This window comes from Biomphalaria glabrata, chromosome 5 (assembly GCF_947242115.1).
Source record: "Biomphalaria glabrata chromosome 5, xgBioGlab47.1, whole genome shotgun sequence".
NCBI classification, from domain to species: domain Eukaryota; kingdom Metazoa; phylum Mollusca; class Gastropoda; family Planorbidae; genus Biomphalaria; species Biomphalaria glabrata.
Window position 1 is genome coordinate 43,703,241 of NC_074715.1, and position 20,954 is coordinate 43,724,194.

Consider the following 20,954-nt stretch of genomic DNA (forward strand, 5'->3'; position numbering starts at 1 on the left):
GTTACTAACTCCCTACTTCATCATTCGACTGAGCCACAGGGGCCTCCTACTAATTCGTGTTACTAACTCCCTACTTCAGCATTCGACTGAGCCACAGGGGCCTTCTACTAACTCGTGTTACTAACTCCTACTTCATCATTCGACTGAGCCACAGGGGCCTTCTACTAACTCGTGTTACTAACTCCCTACTTCAGCTTTCGACTGAGCCACAGGGACCTTCTACTAACTCGTGTTACTAACTCCCTACTTCAGCTTTCGACTGAGCCACAGGGACCTTCTACTAACTCGTGTTACTAACTCCCTACTTCAGCATTCGACTGAGCCACAGGGGCCTTCTACTAACTCGTGTTACTAACTCCCTACTTCAGCTTTCGACTGAGCCACAGGGGCCTTCTACTAACTCGTGTTACTAACTCCCTACTTCAGCTTTCGACTGAGCCACAGGTGCCTCCTACTAACTCGTGTTACTAACTCCCTACTTCATCATTCGACTGAGCCACAGGGGCCTCCTACTAACTCGTGTTACTAACTCCCTACTTCATCATTCGACTGAGCCACATGGGCCTTCTACTAACTTGTGTTACTAACTCCATACTTCAGCATTCGACTGAGCCACAGGGGCCTTCTACTAACTGGTGTTACTAACTCCCTACTTCATCATTCGACTGAGCCACAGGGACCTTCTACTAACTCGTGTTACTAACTTCCTACTTCAGCATTCGACTGAGCCACAGGGGCCTTCTACTAACTCGTGTTACTAACTCCCTACTTCATCATTCGACTGAGCCACAGGGGCCTTCTACTAACTCGTGTTACTAACTCCCTACTTCAGCTTTCGACTGAGCCACAGGGACCTTCTACTAACTCGTGTTACTAACTCCCTACTTCAGCATTCGACTGAGCCACAGGGGCCTTCTACTAACTCGTGTTACTAACTCCCTACTTCATCATTCGACTGAGCCACAGGGGCCTCCTACTAACTCGTGTTACTAACTCCCTACTTCATCATTCGACTGAGCCACAGGGGCCTTCTACTAACTCGTGTTACTAACTCCCTACTTCAGCTTTCGACTGAGCCACAGGGACCTTCTACTAACTCGTGTTACTAACTCCCTACTTCAGCTTTCGACTGAGCCACAGGGACCTTCTACTAACTCGTGTTACTAACTCCCTACTTCAGCATTCGACTGAGCCACAGGGACCTTCTACTAACTCGTGTTACTAACTCCCTACTTCAGCATTCGACTGAGCCACAGGGGCCTTCTACTAACTCGTGTTACTAACTCCCTACTTCATCATTCGACTGAGCCACAGGGGCCTCCTACTAACGCGTGTTACTAACTCCCTACTTCAGTTTGTTATATTTGATTTTACTTGAAATCTATTGCAAATAATTGTGCTGAATGATGTGCACCACAGCAACGGACAAGCAGTCTCTCTAGACATACTTTCTAGACGTCTCTGTGCTAAAGACCAGACCAGACAATGTATCGACTATTGAGAGATCGATATTAAGTCGAATAGGTAAACACTACATGTAGAGCTGAAACTAGTTAATGGCAGGATTTTATTGGAAATTTTATTGACCAGAAAAGGTCAGCCCGTAAATAAATGGTGAAATAACTTGATAGTATCTTCGGTAGATGACACTGGACATTTTTTTTTATTGATTATACATTTGATCTAACTAAAAAAAATTGAAGAAACAAGCAAAATATACAAAAAAAATCAAGTTAAAAACATCTTATCTAAAGGAAACAAATCCAAACTTCACCGCTATATATATCTCAATACTGCAGGAAATAGCTCCCTGTTTTCTAAATCAAACAAAATTGATTAATTAGTCTATCACTAATTGATTAGCTAATTACTTTTAAAAAAAAATCATATATTATCATCGACTCTAAATAATTATACAAAATTTCAACTTGCTTTGAGAAAGGGAAGGGAGAGACAAAACGTGACAAAACGGAATAAGGAAATATGTTTCAATACGTCCCATCTCGTTCACTAGGATAGCTTCAAGACAATGTTCACTGGATCAACCAATGGGACATGTATTCATTGTAACGATGATGGAAATTAGTGTACTTGTTTAAAGTCTCGGGTAACCCATTACCTTTAAATTTTTAAAGGTAGAATTCAATAGCTAACATCTGTAATAGTCAACACTTTCAATAGCTAACATCTCTAATAGTCAACACTTTCAATAGCTAACATATCTAATAGTCAACACTTTCAATAGCTAACACCTCTAATAGTGAACACTTTCAATAGCTAACATCTCTAATAGTCAACACTTTCAATAGCTAACATCTCTAATAGTCAACACTTTCAATAGCTAACATCTCTAATAGTCAACACTTTCAATAGCTAACATCTCTAATAGTCAACACTTTCAACAGCTAACATCTCTAATAGTCAACACTTTCAATAGCTAACATCTCTAATAGTCAACACTTTCAATAGCTAACATCTCTAATAGTCAACACTTTCAATAGCTAACATCTCTAATAGTCAACACTTTCAATAGCTAACATCTCTAATAGTCAACACTTTCAATAGCTAACATCTCTAATAGTCAACACTTTCAATAGCTAACATCTCTAATAGTCAACACTTTCAACAGCTAACATCTCTAATAGTCAACACTTTCAACAGCTAACACCTCTAATAGTGAACACTTTCAATAGGTCAAAAATTCATTAGCCCATAGTATTATGTATGAACTAATCTTCAACGCTTTCATTTTTTCAATAAGTAAATGAAGTTATATGGTATTAAAAGCTGATGAGAAATCAATGAAGAAGAATCTCACAGAAGTGTTAAATAAGTCCAGATGTTTGTAGACACAATTTAAAATATCTAGGATGGCATCGTCTACACCTTTACCCTTTGGGTAAGCAAATTGTAAAGGATCCAACTTACTACAAAGATCATTCATAAGAAACATTTTAACTAGTTTTTCTAAACATTTAGACACAATGGAAGTAAGTGAAACAGGTCTAAAGTCATTCATTTCCTTTGGTTTGGAAACCTTTCCTCAGAGGGTTCGAGTCAACAATGTAATATCAAATGCACGCATACTTAACACAGGGGCGCCCTAGGGGGTTGTGACATCGCCATTGTGGTTCATTTTGTTCACCAATGATTTTCAATCCGATAGTCCTTTTTGCTACTTCACAAAATTCGCTGATGATGCGGCACTTCTTGCCCTGCTCTCAGAGAGCTCAGGCGTAAATGAGTATTTCAGAGAAATAGAACACATTGAAAAATACTGTAAAGATAAATTTTTATTATTAAATGTAAAAAAAACAACAAAGAAATGATAATCGATTTTCGTAGGGAAAAGAAGGAAAATGATATTGTTTCTGTAGCTGGAGAGACTATCGAAATAGGGCTAACTTTTAAATACCTTGGTACTATCCTAGACAATAAACTAAATTTTACTGCAAATAATAATAATAATCTTTATTGTTCGTGAGGAAATTTGTCTTACAATTTGTGCATTACACCAAACAGAATCTACTGATTATATCAGCAAAAAAGGGCAGCAAAGATTACGATTACTGAGAAAACTGTCATCGTTTATGTTAGTGAAAAGGCCTTGTCTATGTTTTATCACGCTCACATCTGCAACATTTTAAGTTTTAATATCACTGCCTGGCATGGCAATCTGAGCATTAAAAATAAAACTAAACTCCATAGAATCCTAAATGCTGCTGGTAAAGTCATTGGCAAAAACAAAACCCATTTGTGCAGCTGTTTGAGACAAACATCTATAAAAAAGCTAAAAAGATTCTAGAAATAAAGAATCACCCTTTCGGTCAGAATTTCGTGATTTTACCCTCACAAAAGAGATACAAGGCACCGATAGCAAAGACAGACACAAACACTCTTTTGTTCCCCTGGCAATCAAATCATCGAATAGAAACAATCTGATATAAACTTTTCATATGTAAATTATGTGTCTTGTGTGAATGTACATTTGTTTTTTTATAGTTACAATGTTATGTTTGGTGTAATGCACAAATTGTAAGACATATTTTTGCTTATGGACAATAAAGATTATTATTATTATTATTTCCTGAGGGCTAATCTCAAAACAAAGACAAGAAAATCAGTAATGTTAGTTTAGTAATCCATTTCTCTTAAACTTTTAGTAAGTAAGTTAAAAAAACAAACACACACAAAAATATACCAAGGCAAAGATAGATCTAGTATTTGTGTATTAATTCTTTTTTTTTCATTTAATTTTGTGTTAGTTGTAATCAATGTACAAAATAAATAATGTCCAATCTTCTACACACAACAACAAAACCAAATATAACAAGAGGAATTAACTGGAAGATCATCACAGCAATGCTGAATATATTTGTGTGTAAACAAAACATATCTCTGCTTACATACAATACACATACTATAACTACAAAATTTCTCTTCCCATTCATCCTTCTCTGTAGCTTTACAGTTGGCGAAGGGGATAAGCTTTCCTCCCCAATATTTTCCTTCACATTATTCAATGAATTGTCCTTATTCATTTAAAAAAAAAAGTTAAAGACAGCACAAACATTCCACTTTTAATTAACACATATTTATTGCTTATAAATATAAACCTTGTTTAAACAAATTCTTCATTAGGTAATATAATAATTTCTACCCTGATAGTAAAACAAGTGTCCAATATATAACAAACTATACATAGCTGGAATATTCATGAAATAGCTGATTGTTAAACACTTCCAAAAGAGTATTTATGGGTTTCATTGCTGAAGATTGTAAAAAAAAAATTCAAAGGACAATGCAAATTAAATAAAAAAAAAAGAATCCTACAATCCTTCTGCTTATTTCAAAAAGTAAATTTTTCAGATCATAAAATGTAAGGAGATGAAACATTGAATAAGTTAGTGTGTCCACAGCATCAGCTTCAAAAACGAAAAATGTCATTCTTGAATTAATTAAGGATTTCTTTGAGATCTAATCAATTCTTTTTTGACAATGAAAATATGTAAATTTGAATTAATGTTTATTGTGAATGAGCATAGACAGAATACATTCCATAAATATACTATGAATGTCAAATGTAAAATTGAGTGTCTCTGTTGTAAGATTATTTTCAAAAAAATGCTGAAAACTGAATTTAAGGAATTATTTACTATGTTACAACAGTAATTTACAGGAAGTAGCAGCTTTATACCAAAAGACAAATTTAAAAAGATGATTTATTAAAAAAAAAAAAAAGGCTGTTATTAAATAAAAAATCTGTTTCAAATTAGTGTATTTACTTACTATAGATGAGCAAAAGATGAAGATTTACAATCTGCATCATTGACCTTCTGACCTTTCATAATGTTTGAGCAAAAGTTCCTGTTATATTGCAGACTGGGACAAAGCTGGGACAAGGCAATGAGGAAGACAAAAAGAACACAGCATCAATCCAAAGAGCCAATACAAAAATAGAGCCCAAAATGAAGAAGAAAGTTATGGAAGTATTGTTCACTTTTCCTTTGAGTTGGAGCAGGACTTAGACTTGTTAAGTTGATAAGGCCCTAAGCTTTGAGATATGGGGCCCTTTATAAGTCCAGATATTATATGTCAGTACCAGACATCTAAAGGGTTAAATGGAAATACATATTAAAAAAATAGATACCGGTACTTAAAGTAATAAAACTTAAGCTTCAATTCACTATTATTCATAACAAAATTAAAAATTGTTTAAATTACATATGTTGTTGAACTTTATCTGTAATATCAGTACTGGCAGTAATAATTACCACTGATACTTGGTAATGCAAACTCTAGGAAAAATAGTGCTTTGTCCTTTGAAAGGACACACTAAACTAATGAATGGAGAGTATAGGATGTTCTGGTCATGCAGATTTGGGACAAATAAGCTATGGCATGTGTAGCTTTTACATAAATCTTGCACTGAGGGTGAGACCCAAAGACTTTAAGGGCTAGTCAAGTTATGAACTTTTGTTTTGGTTTGCCACCACAGAACTGAACATTTTATCATCCTAATCAGATGTTAAGGATCCATTCAAGTAAATTGGATTCAGGAGAAGCCATCTAGTTCTAGATACAAATCTCAAGTCTCTAACAGAATGTAAAATCTGGGCCCAAAATTTAGCAGCATTCTTATTACTCAACCACCATGCCCAGATCAATATATTAATATTGAATTTAAAAAATCTCAAAGTGTTTTTGTTAGTTCAGCCTTCTGTCTTTTAGTTCAGCCTTGTGTTGAGTTTTACAAAGCGGTACTGCTAAGAACTATTTTTCCCACAATTTTAAACTGTTTACATGATCAAATAAAAAGATCAAGACTTTGTGATGTTGACTCAGTAAATATAAAGTTAAGAAATTAACAATTTAAAAATAGGTTACATTAAAGCCGAACAATCAAATAATATCCAGTAAAAAAAAGTATAAACAATATTATGAAAATAGTTGATTTTTAGCTCCAACGTAATACACTAATTGCTCTTCTTGTAGCTAACTTGGTTATACATTTATAGTGGTCATGCTAATATTCTAATCAGACACCAAAAATTAAATATATCCACTTAAGGGAAGGCTGTGTGGAAAACTATAACCACAATGATTTTAATCATGATGTATTAAAACCTATTTATAAAAAGACAGCAGTACATCATAATAGATGGAAACAAATATTTTAGTTCATTTTAGTGCCCTTTTGTCATCCAATCTAAAATTCTATAGAGCTATGGGTATAAACACACATCTAATAAATAAATGTGATAATAAATTACTAAAGCTACAACTTTATTTAAACACCATCTAAAGAATGTATCTTGGTTTTGTGTAACAATTAACCACAACTAGCTGGACTTTTCTTTATCGAAAATCTTCTTCGGTTGGAGATACCTAAAAAAGAAAAAAATACATTAAAAAAACTTTTTGTGTGTGTATGTACATATAGGGTTACAAGAACATTCAGATTTTAACATTTCCAATAATTATATTTTAAATAAAGATTTTCCTAAAGTATACAGGAACTCTTAAATATTAACAAAAAAAAAAAGTTTAACAAACTAAATAGTATAATATCTGTATTTATTTTTTAATGATCAGTTTGTTTTTATAAAGATACTTGGAAAGTAAAAAAAAAAAGACTTTCATATATTTGAATAATGAAATTGAAAAGTTAAATAAAAATTAAAATAGAGAAACTTAATGTCTGTCAACAAAATTTAAAATTTCAATAAAGTAATAAAGCAGAAAAATGTAACGCCTGTCTGTCAAGGTGTCTGTCTATCTGTCGATAGTATGAATTCCTTTAAACATCAACAATCAACAGACTGATGTTGTGTATTTCAAAACATAAAAACCAACAACAGAACTGAGAACAAATTTGAGAACAAATAATTGCATTTATGCTCACGTTTGTTTTACAGCAGGTCACCAATATTTGTGGTCATTTAGATACATGTGTAAGAACTTAACAGTTCTGACTTTCATTCTTTGTGTAAATGTGTCTATTTATATGAACCAGTAAGGGTGAACCACAAGTTTTGACAGAAGATAAAAAAATAAAATACTAGGAAACAGAAACTAATAAGACAATCCAATACTGTCTACTATTATTATTTGAAGAAATAATTCTACTAGAAAAAAATATCTTTTTTGTTTCAAATTAACACATTTTTAGTAGTCCAAGAAATTAAAATGTCACAGTTTTGTTTGTTTAGCTTATTTTAATAAAATAAACATTGCCCTCAAATAGTAAGATTAAGGATGAGTTGTCATGTTTTGTTTGGTGTAATACACAAAATGTAAAACTAATTTCCAAATGGATAATAAAGATTATTATTATTATTATTCATTTGAGGATGTTGTTTTGTTAGAGAACCCAAGATTAGCCTTTATCATCACTGACAAATCCTTTATCATCACTGAAAACTCCTTCATCATCACTAACAACTCTTTTATCATCACAGACAACTCCTTTATCATCACTGACAACTATCTCCCTAAATAAATAAATATATAATATATATATATTGAACCAAAATTAAAAAAAAATAACTCTAAATATGTCATCCTTCAAGGTACAGTGGAGGGAGCACGAAGAAAGGGTCGTCCAAAGAAAAGCTGGCTGGACAATGTAAAAGAATGAATACTACTAAGAACATCTGCTGACCAGGAAAAATGAAGGGGTTTGGTTATGCATACTGTCACAGCACCCCTATGACAAAAGTCAAGGGACAGATGATGATGATGATTGTTGTCTTGATGGGTTAAGGTTTACTAATATCTATCAGAGGCTAGGTTGGGCAAATCTCTTCTGTCAAGGGCAATGTATTGTTCACTCCTAAAGAGTTCTTTGTTCTAGTCTATGACAATACTCACATGTCTGTGTTTTGCATAAGATAAGAAAGAGTTCCATATCAATGTTGCTGTGCTCACATACGCTACACGGAACTTTCCAGGTACAAATTTAAAGTTGACAAACTGGGCAGCAGGCCAAAACATCCAATCTACCTAATTTGTAAGAAAGTTTCCTTCAGTACAACTACTAAATGGTGAACAAAAGCTTTAATCAGTTTCACTATTTTCCTGCTAGTCTACTTCTATGATTCCAATTTGAAAGAATATGTTATAAATCTATACCAAAAGTAAATTTTAAATTATAAGGACAGAAATAATTACTAAAAAATAATTATTAAAATTCATATGAATACATATACCAACTAATTTACATTATATAATTATATAATATTTTTAAAGGGTTATTACATGCTTAGGCATGCTTAAACATCCATGAGATAAAAAAGCTTTTTTTTTTCAAATTTAGCAACAAGAATAATTTTGAATTGAAATCTAGTTTTCTATACCACTTATATGGATGGCTGTGGGTTTGGAAGTAGATTATCTTCAACTGAGAAGGAACATCCAAAACATGTAAAGATTTTACAAACATTCCCCCCCCCCTTCCAAACTAGTAAAGATCCACATCTTGTCAATATATATATTTAAACAGTACATATAAAAACAAATTATCACAACTTACAAAGTATATTCCTAGAAACTTATCTTTCCATTCTTGAATAGCACCTTCCATGCCTTTACCTTCCAAAAAACTTAAACCTGAAAAACAGAAGATGAGTACTATTAATATTTCTTGTTTTATGAACACAGTAGTCTAAATTGTAAAAACAAAACAGATATCTCTGTTACAACATGTCTTTTTATCCCAAAACTCTTTTCATTTAATAAAGACTGGTTTGATATTTTATATTTCAATTCCTAAAATCAGATGTCAATCCTCTTAGCCAGATTTTTCAAATTTAATGTCCATTTTCATTAACAATGTATTCACACCACTCTGCATTGTATTTTTTTGTTTGTTATTGTAAGCCTACTTATCTGTAATCTGGCTTAATTAAGAAAATTAATTATATAAATATTAACTTAGATTGTGCTTTTATTTATTTACAGTCTACTACACACTAATGTAGTGGACTAAAATCTTATATGGTTGGCTGCCGTCATGATGGTTTAGTGTTCAAACCCTGCCCACTTTCATCTTCTGCTGTCAAGCAGGAGTTTTGGACTAGGACAAAATAATTTTCATATCTGAAACTTATAAAACAAACTTATGAAGTATGCTAATACACTACTGCAGTGCACTAAACATTTATCTAGTACACCAACAGACTAAAACATTACTTGCCACAGAGAAATGTGGAACAGAAAAAAGGTCCAGCTATAAATTGATCACTCAGAATCTTATGTAGGACTGCTTTCCCTGAATTTCCTTTAATGACTTTATCCAGTAGAGCATACCAATAGTGATTAAAGGGTCCAAGACTTAATCCAATCACTATCATGCGCCCTGAAAAATGAATATTTGACATTTTGCTCAATAACACTCCAAAAAAAAAAAAAAAGATATAACTAGAAAATTGATATTGATAAAGAAATTGAACAATTACATAGAAATGTTACAGGGTAGCAAAAAGCGAAAATAAATGGTAAAATAGTTAAAGTAATAGGAAAGTTTTTAAAAGCCATTACTGAGATGTGTTAGACACCTTATTTATATAGGTTAGTTAGTTAGCGACGCACCATAGATGACGCATATTGAACGGGACTAGTGACGTTTGGGATATGTTGGGTTAGAGACCGAAAAATCAGTTAGCGATAGAACATTCTAGGGTAACGACGTGTTTAGTGACAGAGACTTCTACTGTGGCCTTTTTATCAGAATAAATCCATGTACAATTGTTCATCAGAGTCGACTACATCTCTTCACTAGTTAAAACAGGTGTTGTGTTATTTTGTCTGACTTGTTGGTCAACTACACGTAATACACCCGAACAATTACACCCACACGATTGCAGAGTAATTGGTTGACTTCAAGACAGCCTGAATAAACAACATCACATCATTAGGAATAGAACCCCAAACTACTATTAATATGGAAAAGGATTTTTTCAATAAGTGGGTAAAATTAGAAAAAGTGAATAACTCTTATGAAGGATTAAAAAATTTTATTCTAGTGGACAACTTTGTAAATAAATGTGATCCTCAATTACAATCTTTTATTAGAGAAAGAAATCCAAAAACTATAGATGAAATAACAGAGATAATGAGGGTATACAAAAATGCCTATCCAAACAAACCATTTTCTGATAGAGATAAGAGCAAAGTAGATTTAATAGGATACACCAAAGAAAATGTTGATAGAAGTAGAAATAGAAACAGATCAAGTAGTGGAAATAGAAAATATAATGAAATAACCTGTTTTAAATGTCGAGGAAAAGGTCATATAGCAGCTAACTGTAGAAGAGGGAATAGTAGGTCTGGAAGTAGAAATAGATACAATGAACAAAATAACAGTAGATATAGGAGTAGAGATAGGAATGACAGGGGAAATTATAGAAATAGGAGTTACAGTAGGGAATACAAAAATAAAGGTACAGATAGGGTATATTTCATGGAAAGAAATAGGAACAATTTTGCAGTGTACCCAGGGTTTGTAGATAGAATTCCGGTGGAATTAATTAGGGATTCAGGTTGTAACACTTTGGCAGTAAAAACTAAATTTGTCAAACCTCATTGGTATAAAGGGTTTACTAAGAAAGTAGAACTAGCAGATGGCACTGTAAGGGAATTTAAAGCTATAAGGGTGTACATTGAAACTCCATTTTTCACTGGTTATTGTGATGGCATTGCAATACCAGAAATGAGATATGATATGTTGGTAGGAAACATAAAAGGAGTTAAAGAATGTTCTAGAAAAGAATTAGAAGACTGGCAAAACAAATACAAAAACATAAGACAAAATTATGAAAACATAGAAACACAAAATATAACAAGTATGATAATAACAAGATCAATGGATAAACAAGATAAGAAACAGGAAAATACAATAAATGTAATAAGTAATGATGAAGAAAAAGAAACCAGTAATGTAATACAAATAGAAAATACAGATATTAAGGAAAGAGAGATAGAAAATGAAACACAAAATAGTCTTGAAACACAAATATCTCAAAGTGAAAAAGAAACAACACCCACATTTGCATTAGAACAAATGAATGACAATATTATTGGGAAAATTTATTCAAGAATATCAGATAAAAACAATAATAATCCAATGGAGAAATTTTGTATAGAGAATAAAATATTGTTTAGACAAACAAGTAATGATAACAAGAAAATAAAACAACTTGTCTTACCACAGAAATATTGGAAAGATGTTTTAATCATGACACATGATAATAATTTAGCAGCACATAGGGGAGTAAAGAAATGTTATAGGAATTTGTCAAAACAAGTATTTTGGCCCAAAATGAAAGCAACAATAAACAAATACATAAACTCATGTGACATATGTCAAAAGAGATCTAACAAAAGCTTAGTGAATAAAGCACCTATTCAAGAAATGGATGAACCTACAGCACCATTTCAGAAAGTATCTATTGATTTAATAGGACCTTTAATTCAAACTGAAAATAATAACAAATACATTCTAACAGTAATAGACATGTTTAGTAGATACCCAGAGGCAATCCCATTATCAAATACAAGTGCAGAGAATATCATTAATGCCATAACTCAAAAAGTAATTACAAGACATGGTATACCTAAAATTATATTGAGTGATCAGGGATCTCAGTTTAAGTCAGAACAATTTAAGAAATGGACTAAACAATACAATATACAACACATATACTCTTCGGTTTACCACCCAGAGAGTAATGATTTATGTGAACGATATGGTGGTTCATTAAAAAGATCACTAACAAAGATAATTCAGAATAATCAGAACAAGTGGGATCATTACATTAATTATGTACTATTTGCTCATAGAAACAACATCCATGAAGCAACACAATTTTCACCATATGAAGTAATACATGGAAGAAAACCTAGAGATGAATTAGATGTTTTTAAAGAAAATCTAATAGACAATGAGAATAAACTAAATAATGACAGTGAAACAACAATCACAACAGAATTGAAAGAGATATGGACTCAAGCATATAACAACAATAAGAAGTACAAACAAAGTGCTCATGAGAATATAAATAAGAAAAGGCAATTGAAAACACTAGAAGTAGGAAACAATGTATTAATATTGATAAATGACCTGAAAAATAAAATTGGTAAACAATGGAAAGGTCCATTTAAAGTGATAAAACAAATTAATGATGTGAATTATCAAATTGAAATAAATGGGAAAATTAAAACATATCACATAAATAATTTGAAACTGTATCATGATAGAGAAGATGAGTTGATACAAAACATTCAGGAGGAAATAGAAAATAAATTTTCAGAAAGAGAAGAATGCTTAATGATAATAACAAATGAAAATTATAATGAAAATGATATTAAGGAAATACCTGTAATAGAAACAAAAGAGAATCAAACTTGGCAAAAGATTAATCTTAATAATTTAACTAAGGAAAAGTCAAAAGATATAACTAAAATAATACAGGAATACAAAGAAATTTTTTCCAGCATACCAGGAAAAACTAATATTATTAAACATGACATTAAAGTAACAGATCCAAAACCTATCAAGCTTAAGCCATATAGAATACCACTACATTTACAAGACAAAGTAAAGAAAGAAATAGACAATTTACTAGAATCAGGTATAATTGAGCCATCAACATCTCCTTATGCTTCACCAATTGTGATAGCCAAAAAGAAGAATGGAGATATAAGGTTATGTATTGATTATAGGAAACTTAACAACATCACAGAATTTGACCCATATCCAATGCCAAATATAGAGGATATTTTACATAAATTAAATGGAGCAAAATTTTTTACTAAACTGGATTTAACTAAAGGTTATTGGCAAATACCTTTAACAGAAAATGCAAAACCTTACACAGCATTTGTAACACCATATGGTATTTTTCAATGGAATTATATGAGTTTTGGATTAGTAAATGCACCTGCCACATTTAATAGAATGATGAACATGATAATTGGAAACAAAGAAAATGTTATTTGCTATTTGGATGACATATGTATTTTTAATAATAGTTGGGAGGAACATTTGGTAGATGTAAAAGAAGTGTTCAAAATAATAAAAGAAAGTGGACTTACAATTCAAGCAGAAAAAGTAGAAATAGGATTGGAGGAAATAATTTTCTTAGGACATAAAGTAAATAACAACATGATTAGCCCTATTGAAGATAACATAAAGAAAGTACTTAATATTGAAATACCTACAACAAAAAGACAAATTAAAAGCATATTGGGAATAGTAAATTATTACAGAAAGTTTATAAAGAACTTAGCAGAAATAGTGAATCCATTAAATGACTTACTTAAAAAAGGAAAACCTCAAAAAGTAGTTTGTAATGAGGAATGTGTGAAAGCTATTGACAGAATTAAAGAGGTTTTTGGTCATGAATTAATATTAAGACTACCTGATAAAGACAAAATATTTTATGTCACAACTGATGCATCTGGTAATGCTATTGGTGGTTGTTTAATGCAGAACTATGATAACTTACATCCTATATTATATGTAAGCAGAAAATTGTCAGAGGCAGAAAAAAAATATAGTGTCATTGAAAGAGAAGCCTTAGCTGTAATATGGGTAATTACTAAGCTAGAGAGCTATTTAATAGGAAGGAAATTCATATTATTAACTGATCATAATCCTATTCAGTATATACAGCAAAAGAGCATGAAAAACAGTCGTGTATATAGATGGTTCTTAGCACTACAGGAGTATAAATTTGAAGTGAAAGCTATTAGTGGATCTATGAATATTGTAGCTGATCTATTGTCTAGAATGACATTGAAGTGAAATAATTTTGTAAATAAAATATGATTATATTGAGTATGTAATATATATTAATATATTGACACCATTTATATGTTATGAAAAAGGGAGATAAGTAAATTTGATGTTAAGCATTTGAAAGTAAGTATGGATATTTTTTTTTTTTTGTGTGAATCATTTCATATATCATTGACGAAAGTTAGTTCTATGGAAAAGGGTGAGTATAAAAGAAAAATGGACAAAAGCGTATAAAAGGGTGGTAAGAAAAAATTTTATTGAATATGTAAATAAAGTCTATAATTGGTTTTTGAAATGTTGTATTTTATCAGATTACTGCCAGTGAAGAACATTTGAAATGTATGACGTGCCCATAAGATGCCACATTGTCCTCCATGATGAACTGTGTACTAATGAAGATGATTTTGGAATGTTATGAACATTGACATTGAATATGAAGAACTGTCAAGTCAAGATGAAAAGGTCAAGATGAAGAAGTCAAGATGAAGATGTCAAGATGAAGATGTCAAGATTTTATGTTTGTGGTCTTCCCCTTAAATTGAAAATGCCCTTGTAAGACTTGACAGTAGTGGAAAAATATTGACATATTTTTTTTTCAAGGGGGGGAGGAATCTGTTAGACACCTTATTTATATAGGTTAGTTAGTTAGCGACGCACCATAGATGACGCATATTGAACGGGACTAGTGACGTTTGGGATATGTTGGGTTAGAGACCGAAAAATCAGTTAGCGATAGAACATTCCAGGGTAACGACGTGTTTAGTGACAGAGACTTCTACTGTGGCCTTTTTATCAGAATAAATCCATGTACAATTGTTCATCAGAGTCGACTACATCTCTTCACTAGTTAAAACAGGTGTTGTGTTATTTTGTCTGACTTGTTGGTCAACTACACGTAATACACCCGAACAATTACACCCACACGATTGCAGAGTAATTGGTTGACTTCAAGACAGCCTGAATAAGCAACATCACAGATGTTAAATACCAGTGAAATAGCAAGTTCCGAATTGTTACATCAAAATGAACAAGGAATCATGCAAGTTTTAAAAATGATTTCAATCCTTAGAATCTTAAACATTTTCAATTTAATAACTCCCTATTGATTTCCAGACACTTGCATTTGTTTTCACACTAAATACATTTCCTTCAAAAACCTATGTGACATTATGTGTGCAGTATGTGTCCTCTATTAAAAAATTTTGTTTTATAATTGAATATTTTTAACAGTGAAAGAAAAAGAAGATGTAGTAATTGTTTACCCGTGCGAGCATAATCAAATTTTTCCTTCTTGTCTTTTGTCATGGCAATATTCATTCCCTGAACTAAAGCATCTCCAATACCAAGTAAAGCTCCACATGTTACAACATTGGTTGTCAGGAGATATTTTGTAAACAAAGTGTCCAGTTTCAGCATAACTTTGGAAGCACTCATTTTTTGACTGAGAAATAAAAACAAAATTTTTTAGCATTATAGGTATATAGATAATGTAATGTCTGATTTGGTACATGTATGCTTGGCTGGTGAATTGAGGATGTTAAAATAACATTCTGGTTTAAGATCAAATAGTTTTAGATCTGTATTATCTTACCTTTCTTAAAAGATAAATACAGATCTAAACAATTTGATCTTAAATCAGAATGTCATTTCAATTCAAATAAATACATTCAATTAAATGGCCTAACTTTTGTTTCTTTTATTTTTTTCTCTCATTCACATATATATAAATGAGCTATCATAGTCACTACTAAAATATACTTTAAACAACTGAGAGAGAAAAGCAGATGAAAAGAGTTGATCTAATGCAGATTAAGATTTAAAGCAAATAAGAAGTTTAGGCAGAATAAACTCTTTCTTTCCTAACTGACAATACCAGCGTTGATTCCACCAGAAAGTGGTAAATAATTACGGAGATAAAGAGTTAATGTACAGTGGGATATCGGCTTTGTTGCCCAAGGTTATTTAAAAATATAATTACCGGACATTGGCATTAGTGAATTCTTGAATATATTTAAATTGTTTTACACCATAAGTATTAATTCAATAATTAAATATATATGACAACAAATAAAAATTGATTTATTTAAAAAAACAATTAGGTGTTTAATATAAATTCATATACAACCTACACTTTGACTCTGCTTGTAGAATACAAATATGATGACTGTCAAAGGTCTTATTGTAAATTTGTATAAACTTAATTTTTTCCTTGATCCTTTAATATTAATAATCTTGACTTCAGTATAGAGACTCTCACTATAAACACTTCATCTAGTACTAAGCTTCTGACTTTAAATTTCAACAAGTAAATCAATATTTTGCTAATTGAACAAGATGAAATATTAATATGGAGGCTCTATATTAGCAGATATCTACTTATCCTTGTGTAATAATAAAGTAGAATAGTTAAATTTGTAAACATAAATTAAGTTTAAGCTTTTTTTGTGACAATACGCACCGGTGGGGTAATAAATATTACTTTTCTTGTATTTTAATGTTTATTATTAATTTATTAGTAGTTAAGAGTTAGGCAATCCATCACTGAGTAGGCCTACCAACACCTATTTTTTTTTTAAAAAAAAAGCATATATATATATATATATATATATATACAGGGTGCGTCAAAAAAATGTATACACACTTTGAACTGTCATAGACAATTTATTTCCCGTTCTACAATGCTAAATTTCAGCACATGGAAAGCTTAATGTCTAATTGGAAAAATAAATGTGATTAATGTGAGTAATGTTCAAACTGGTGGCCTTCAGCATCAATACATTGCTGAGTACGAGCCAACATTGATTCCATACATCGTACCAAAGTGTCCACTGAGATTTAGCTGTTGCACCAGCCTTGGAATGTACACATGAAACTTGCCTTTCCTCAGAATGCACACTACAGCACTTACATCACTCTCACGTGCCGCTTGCCGTGACGATTTTTGAGGTGAACGCTGAAACAGTTCCAAGACCGCAGTTGTGGACTCATCACTTGTAGCTGTACGAGGTCGCCCTGATCGACCTTTATGCACATCACACAGTGTTCCGTGAATTTCAAATTTGTATCGTAGACGTGTAATTGTTTACCTTGAAGGTGGTTCTGTACCATACTCATGTCTCCACTGTCTTCGAACCGCAGCAACATTCTCAAACCTCCAGTACCACTTAATTATCTGATTCCGCTCTTCAAAACTCAAACGCACGTCCATGCATGTTGCAGTTACTTCCTTGCCACTCCGGCACTGTTTGTGGTACAGAACCACCTTCACATTTATTTTTCCAATTAGACATTAAGCTTTCCATGTGCTGAAATTTAGCATCGTAGAACGGGACATAAATTGTCTATGACAGTTCAAAGTGTGTATACATTTTTTTGACGCACCCTGTATATATATATATATATATATATATATATATATATATATATATATATATATAGAGAGAGAGAGAGAGAGAGAGGGAGAGACTCTGGAACTAATTAAGTAGACTTAAGACTTAAGCAAAACTTATACTTACTAGATCTAGTAGAGTCTAGAGACAGAGTCAGTTCAGTGTCACACTCACAAAATGTGACAGTATGATTTGAAGTTAAATGAATTAATCATAAACATAACCATAATAGATCAATATATCTAATAGACAATTTTGATAGATAATTTCAGTTCCGTATACTTCCTTTTATATATATTTTAGGTATTATTTGTAGGCTATAATATATTATTTTAATTGTAACTAATATTTAGTTAATTTAGTATAGATTTAGATCTATATAAGTATATTTCTAGAAAAGTAGATTAGATCTACTATGAAGTCCAGTGAAGTACTTTGACCCTATTCTAGTTCTAGAAATCTAGATCTAGAACTACACTACAACTGCACTTTAGTGTCTAGTGACACTAGTGTAAGTGGTACTTTGATTATAAATATATAATAGTAATAGATCTGTATTATAATTATATAGATCTAGTCTAATTAAGAGAGTCTCAGTACTGTCTAGACAGACTTATCAGTAAAAGTAAATACCTAAATTTAGATCTAATCTAGTAAATTAAGTAAGACAAAAGTCTTAAATTTGACTTAAAAGATCTCATTTTTTTAAAAAGATTCATAAAATAAATCATAGATTGCTAAGATTCTCATTCGAGTCATTCTGTTTCTAAAATTTACTATCGTATACTGATGGCCATAATAGACTTAGTTTCAATTTTGATCTTCATTATTATAGATGCCTATATCAACATTGAAATTAGTTTAAATATTTAGATCAAGGTGTAGTCTATATCTAAATGAAATTGTAAACATCATTCGTCCAAATTTGTTATTGTTTATCAATCGCCAAGGGCGCAGCCATTTTAAAAATTGATCACTCACTAACTTTAAACTAATAACCTATTTATCGAGGAGTCGAAACAAATATATATTTTTCTTGTTAACGAAATAGATTTTATTACAATGATTTTATGATTATGTATATATCTAGATCTATAAATTGATGCGTATGACAAATCGCAAAGTATTAAAGTTATTTTTACAATGCCAATAGATCTATATCATACTAAGTTTAGCACAGGGATAGAGATCTATCAAATTTTCATAGAAATTTTCTTTATTTGCGAGGCGTATTTTAGCGGACCCCGAAAGGGGAAAAGACGCTATTAGTTTTGTGTGAAATGTCTGTCCGTCTGTCGTCCGTCCGTCCCGTTTAGATCTCGTAAATACAACTATTAACTATTAATAGAAACAAACACTGGAGGCTCTTTAGTAGGGGAGATGACCATTTGCTATTTTTAACATATTTATGCAATTATTTTTTTTTTACATTTACGTTATGTAGGCCTAAGTTCTGTCCTACTAACTAGCCTACTACATTTACTCAAAAATAATGTTTACTTTTTTAAAGAGAAAAAAAATCTAATTAGTATGCATATAAGTTGGACATAATTTAAAACAACAATTAATAAGTAGTTTATCATATTATCGTGTGAACTGCCGAGCTATATTATACACAGAAAACACTTTAACTAAAGGAATTTTTATTTTACGAAATGTTTTTCTCGGCTTTAGAGGATTTGAATAAGAGATTAACCCTTTACAAAACAATTAGATCAATTAGATATTCATTATAAGACATATCAGTTAGGCCAGGTTCGCATTTAACTTTACATTCACTTTCACCTATCCTCTGGTTTGCTGGACCACTGGGGCACCACACACGATCTGTCAACCTTCTTTCTCAATTCTTCTCTGTCATTTGTCTTTGATAGAATTTAATTCTGTATTGATTTTTGTGTTTCCACACAAACTGTCTTTGTAACCTGCTTGTTATTAGCCGTTTGAAAAGGAAAATTCGCTATTTACAGGCCTGCCGTGTGGGATTTTCTATCTCTCCCTTCATGCCAAAAACCTTCAAACTGGTATCGTCATATACAATATACATTTTAAAAAGGCTTGAATAAGGGACCTTAGATCTGTTCCCCCCCCCCCCCCCCCAGCATTTATATAAATATATCTTATATATAAGCCTATATATAGATCTAGTTTAGACTAAGAAATAGATCTAAAGAACTAATCTAGATGCTAATATGTTGTCAGTCTGCAACGTTGAAATTACTATTTTAAATAGCCTACAGTATATCACCAACACGTGGATAAAAATAAGTATGCTACATATAAGCTACAGTTTTTGTTGGTGGCCCAATAAAATAGCATGGACTTTAGGACATTTCCTACAATTTAACTTAAAATTTGTGAAAGTTTGTGTGTGTGTGTGTGTGCAAATCTGACAAGTATCTTTGCCTGTTTTCAAAGTACACTTTTGGAATGTAAATAAATGATATATTTTGAAATTATTCATTTTAGCTAATTACAATTTTTGCTTACTGTTTGCATATTTATGTTTTACAATTAAGATAACTAAAGTGTTTCCTGCAAAATGACTGAAAAATAATGATAACAAAACAAAAAATATTGGCTTAAATTTATTCATATTTTAAGATATCAAAAATATTTCTTTCAAAATGACTGAAATATATATTTTTTCTGCTCTATTTTGTTCATGCTATACTGTTGCACTATTTTGTCGGGGTACCGTTTTTCTTTGGTATTTTCATATCTATCACAATTAGGCCTAATATTTATTTCATCTGTAGGTCTATATATTCGTAAGGGTAATATATAGGCCTATAATATAATTTAAGGCATGTCGAATTGCCAGCACAAACAAAACTAATAAGCAGAAAAAACTGTCATGAAAACAAGGGCCTCTTTTTTTTTTACTATTAACATATATTAGCTCCCTTTTAAATTCTTCTTTTAACCAAGGAAATAGTAAAACATCAATTTTAAAACCAATTTACATTTCAGATGCACATCTTTACACATAATTTGTATAGGCTGTGCTGAGAAAACATCCATAGAACCGGTTTGACTTATATTCAGCCCTTGTGCTTAAGCAAAGATAGTTTTCTAGTTTCCACATGTTCTTGTTTATTTGGTAGTTGATGTTTACAGTTGTATAGATTCTCTTAAAACTTTGCTGATCAACTTATTTTCAAAATAATTTATCAATAATAGAATTGTTAAAAGTTAACCAACTGATTCATTTAAGTTTTCTGCAAAAATATATAGTCAAGGGAAGCCAAAACTAGTAAAAG

General features: G+C 31.5%; 1 protein-coding gene across 3 annotated transcripts; it reads right to left on the reverse strand.

Moving 5' to 3' along the window:
• Nucleotides 1-4,212: 4,212 nt before the first annotated feature.
• LOC106063761 (mpv17-like protein 2) lies at nucleotides 4,213-18,672 on the reverse strand. Of its 3 annotated transcripts, XM_056029887.1 has the most exons (7): nucleotides 18,469-18,672; nucleotides 17,818-17,933; nucleotides 15,565-15,743; nucleotides 9,698-9,859; nucleotides 9,035-9,111; nucleotides 8,374-8,505; nucleotides 4,213-6,888 (listed from the first exon to the last, which is right to left on the reverse strand). In XM_056029887.1, exons 3-7 carry the CDS (start codon nucleotides 15,734-15,736, stop codon nucleotides 6,859-6,861), a joined length of 573 nt encoding a protein of 190 aa, XP_055885862.1. In that variant the 5' UTR covers nucleotides 15,737-15,743; nucleotides 17,818-17,933; nucleotides 18,469-18,672; the 3' UTR covers nucleotides 4,213-6,858. The 3 variants fall into 3 exon arrangements, with proteins under 3 accessions (XP_055885862.1, XP_013077674.2, XP_013077700.2); XM_013222220.2 differs by lacking the exon at nucleotides 18,469-18,672 and having other exon boundaries at nucleotides 17,818-18,417; XM_013222246.2 differs by lacking the exons at nucleotides 17,818-17,933; nucleotides 18,469-18,672 and adding an exon at nucleotides 16,432-16,584.
• Between the last annotated feature and the right edge of the window lie 2,282 nt (nucleotides 18,673-20,954).

What these genes read in the sequence shown, in the direction of transcription:
- LOC106063761 (XM_056029887.1), bottom strand. Translation starts at nt 15,736, where the DNA reads ATGAGTGCTTCCAAAGTTATGCTGAAACTGGACACTTTGTTTACAAAA. An exon ending in CTGTTCCACATTTCTCTGTG is followed by an intron (nt 9,112 to 9,697) that starts GCAAGTAATGTT and finishes TCTGTTTTTCAG; the next exon opens with GTTTAAGTTTTTTGGAAGGT. An exon ending in CTTATGCAAAACACAGACAT is followed by an intron (nt 6,889 to 8,373) that starts GTGAGTATTGTC and finishes TTTCTTTTTTAG; the next exon opens with GTATCTCCAACCGAAGAAGA.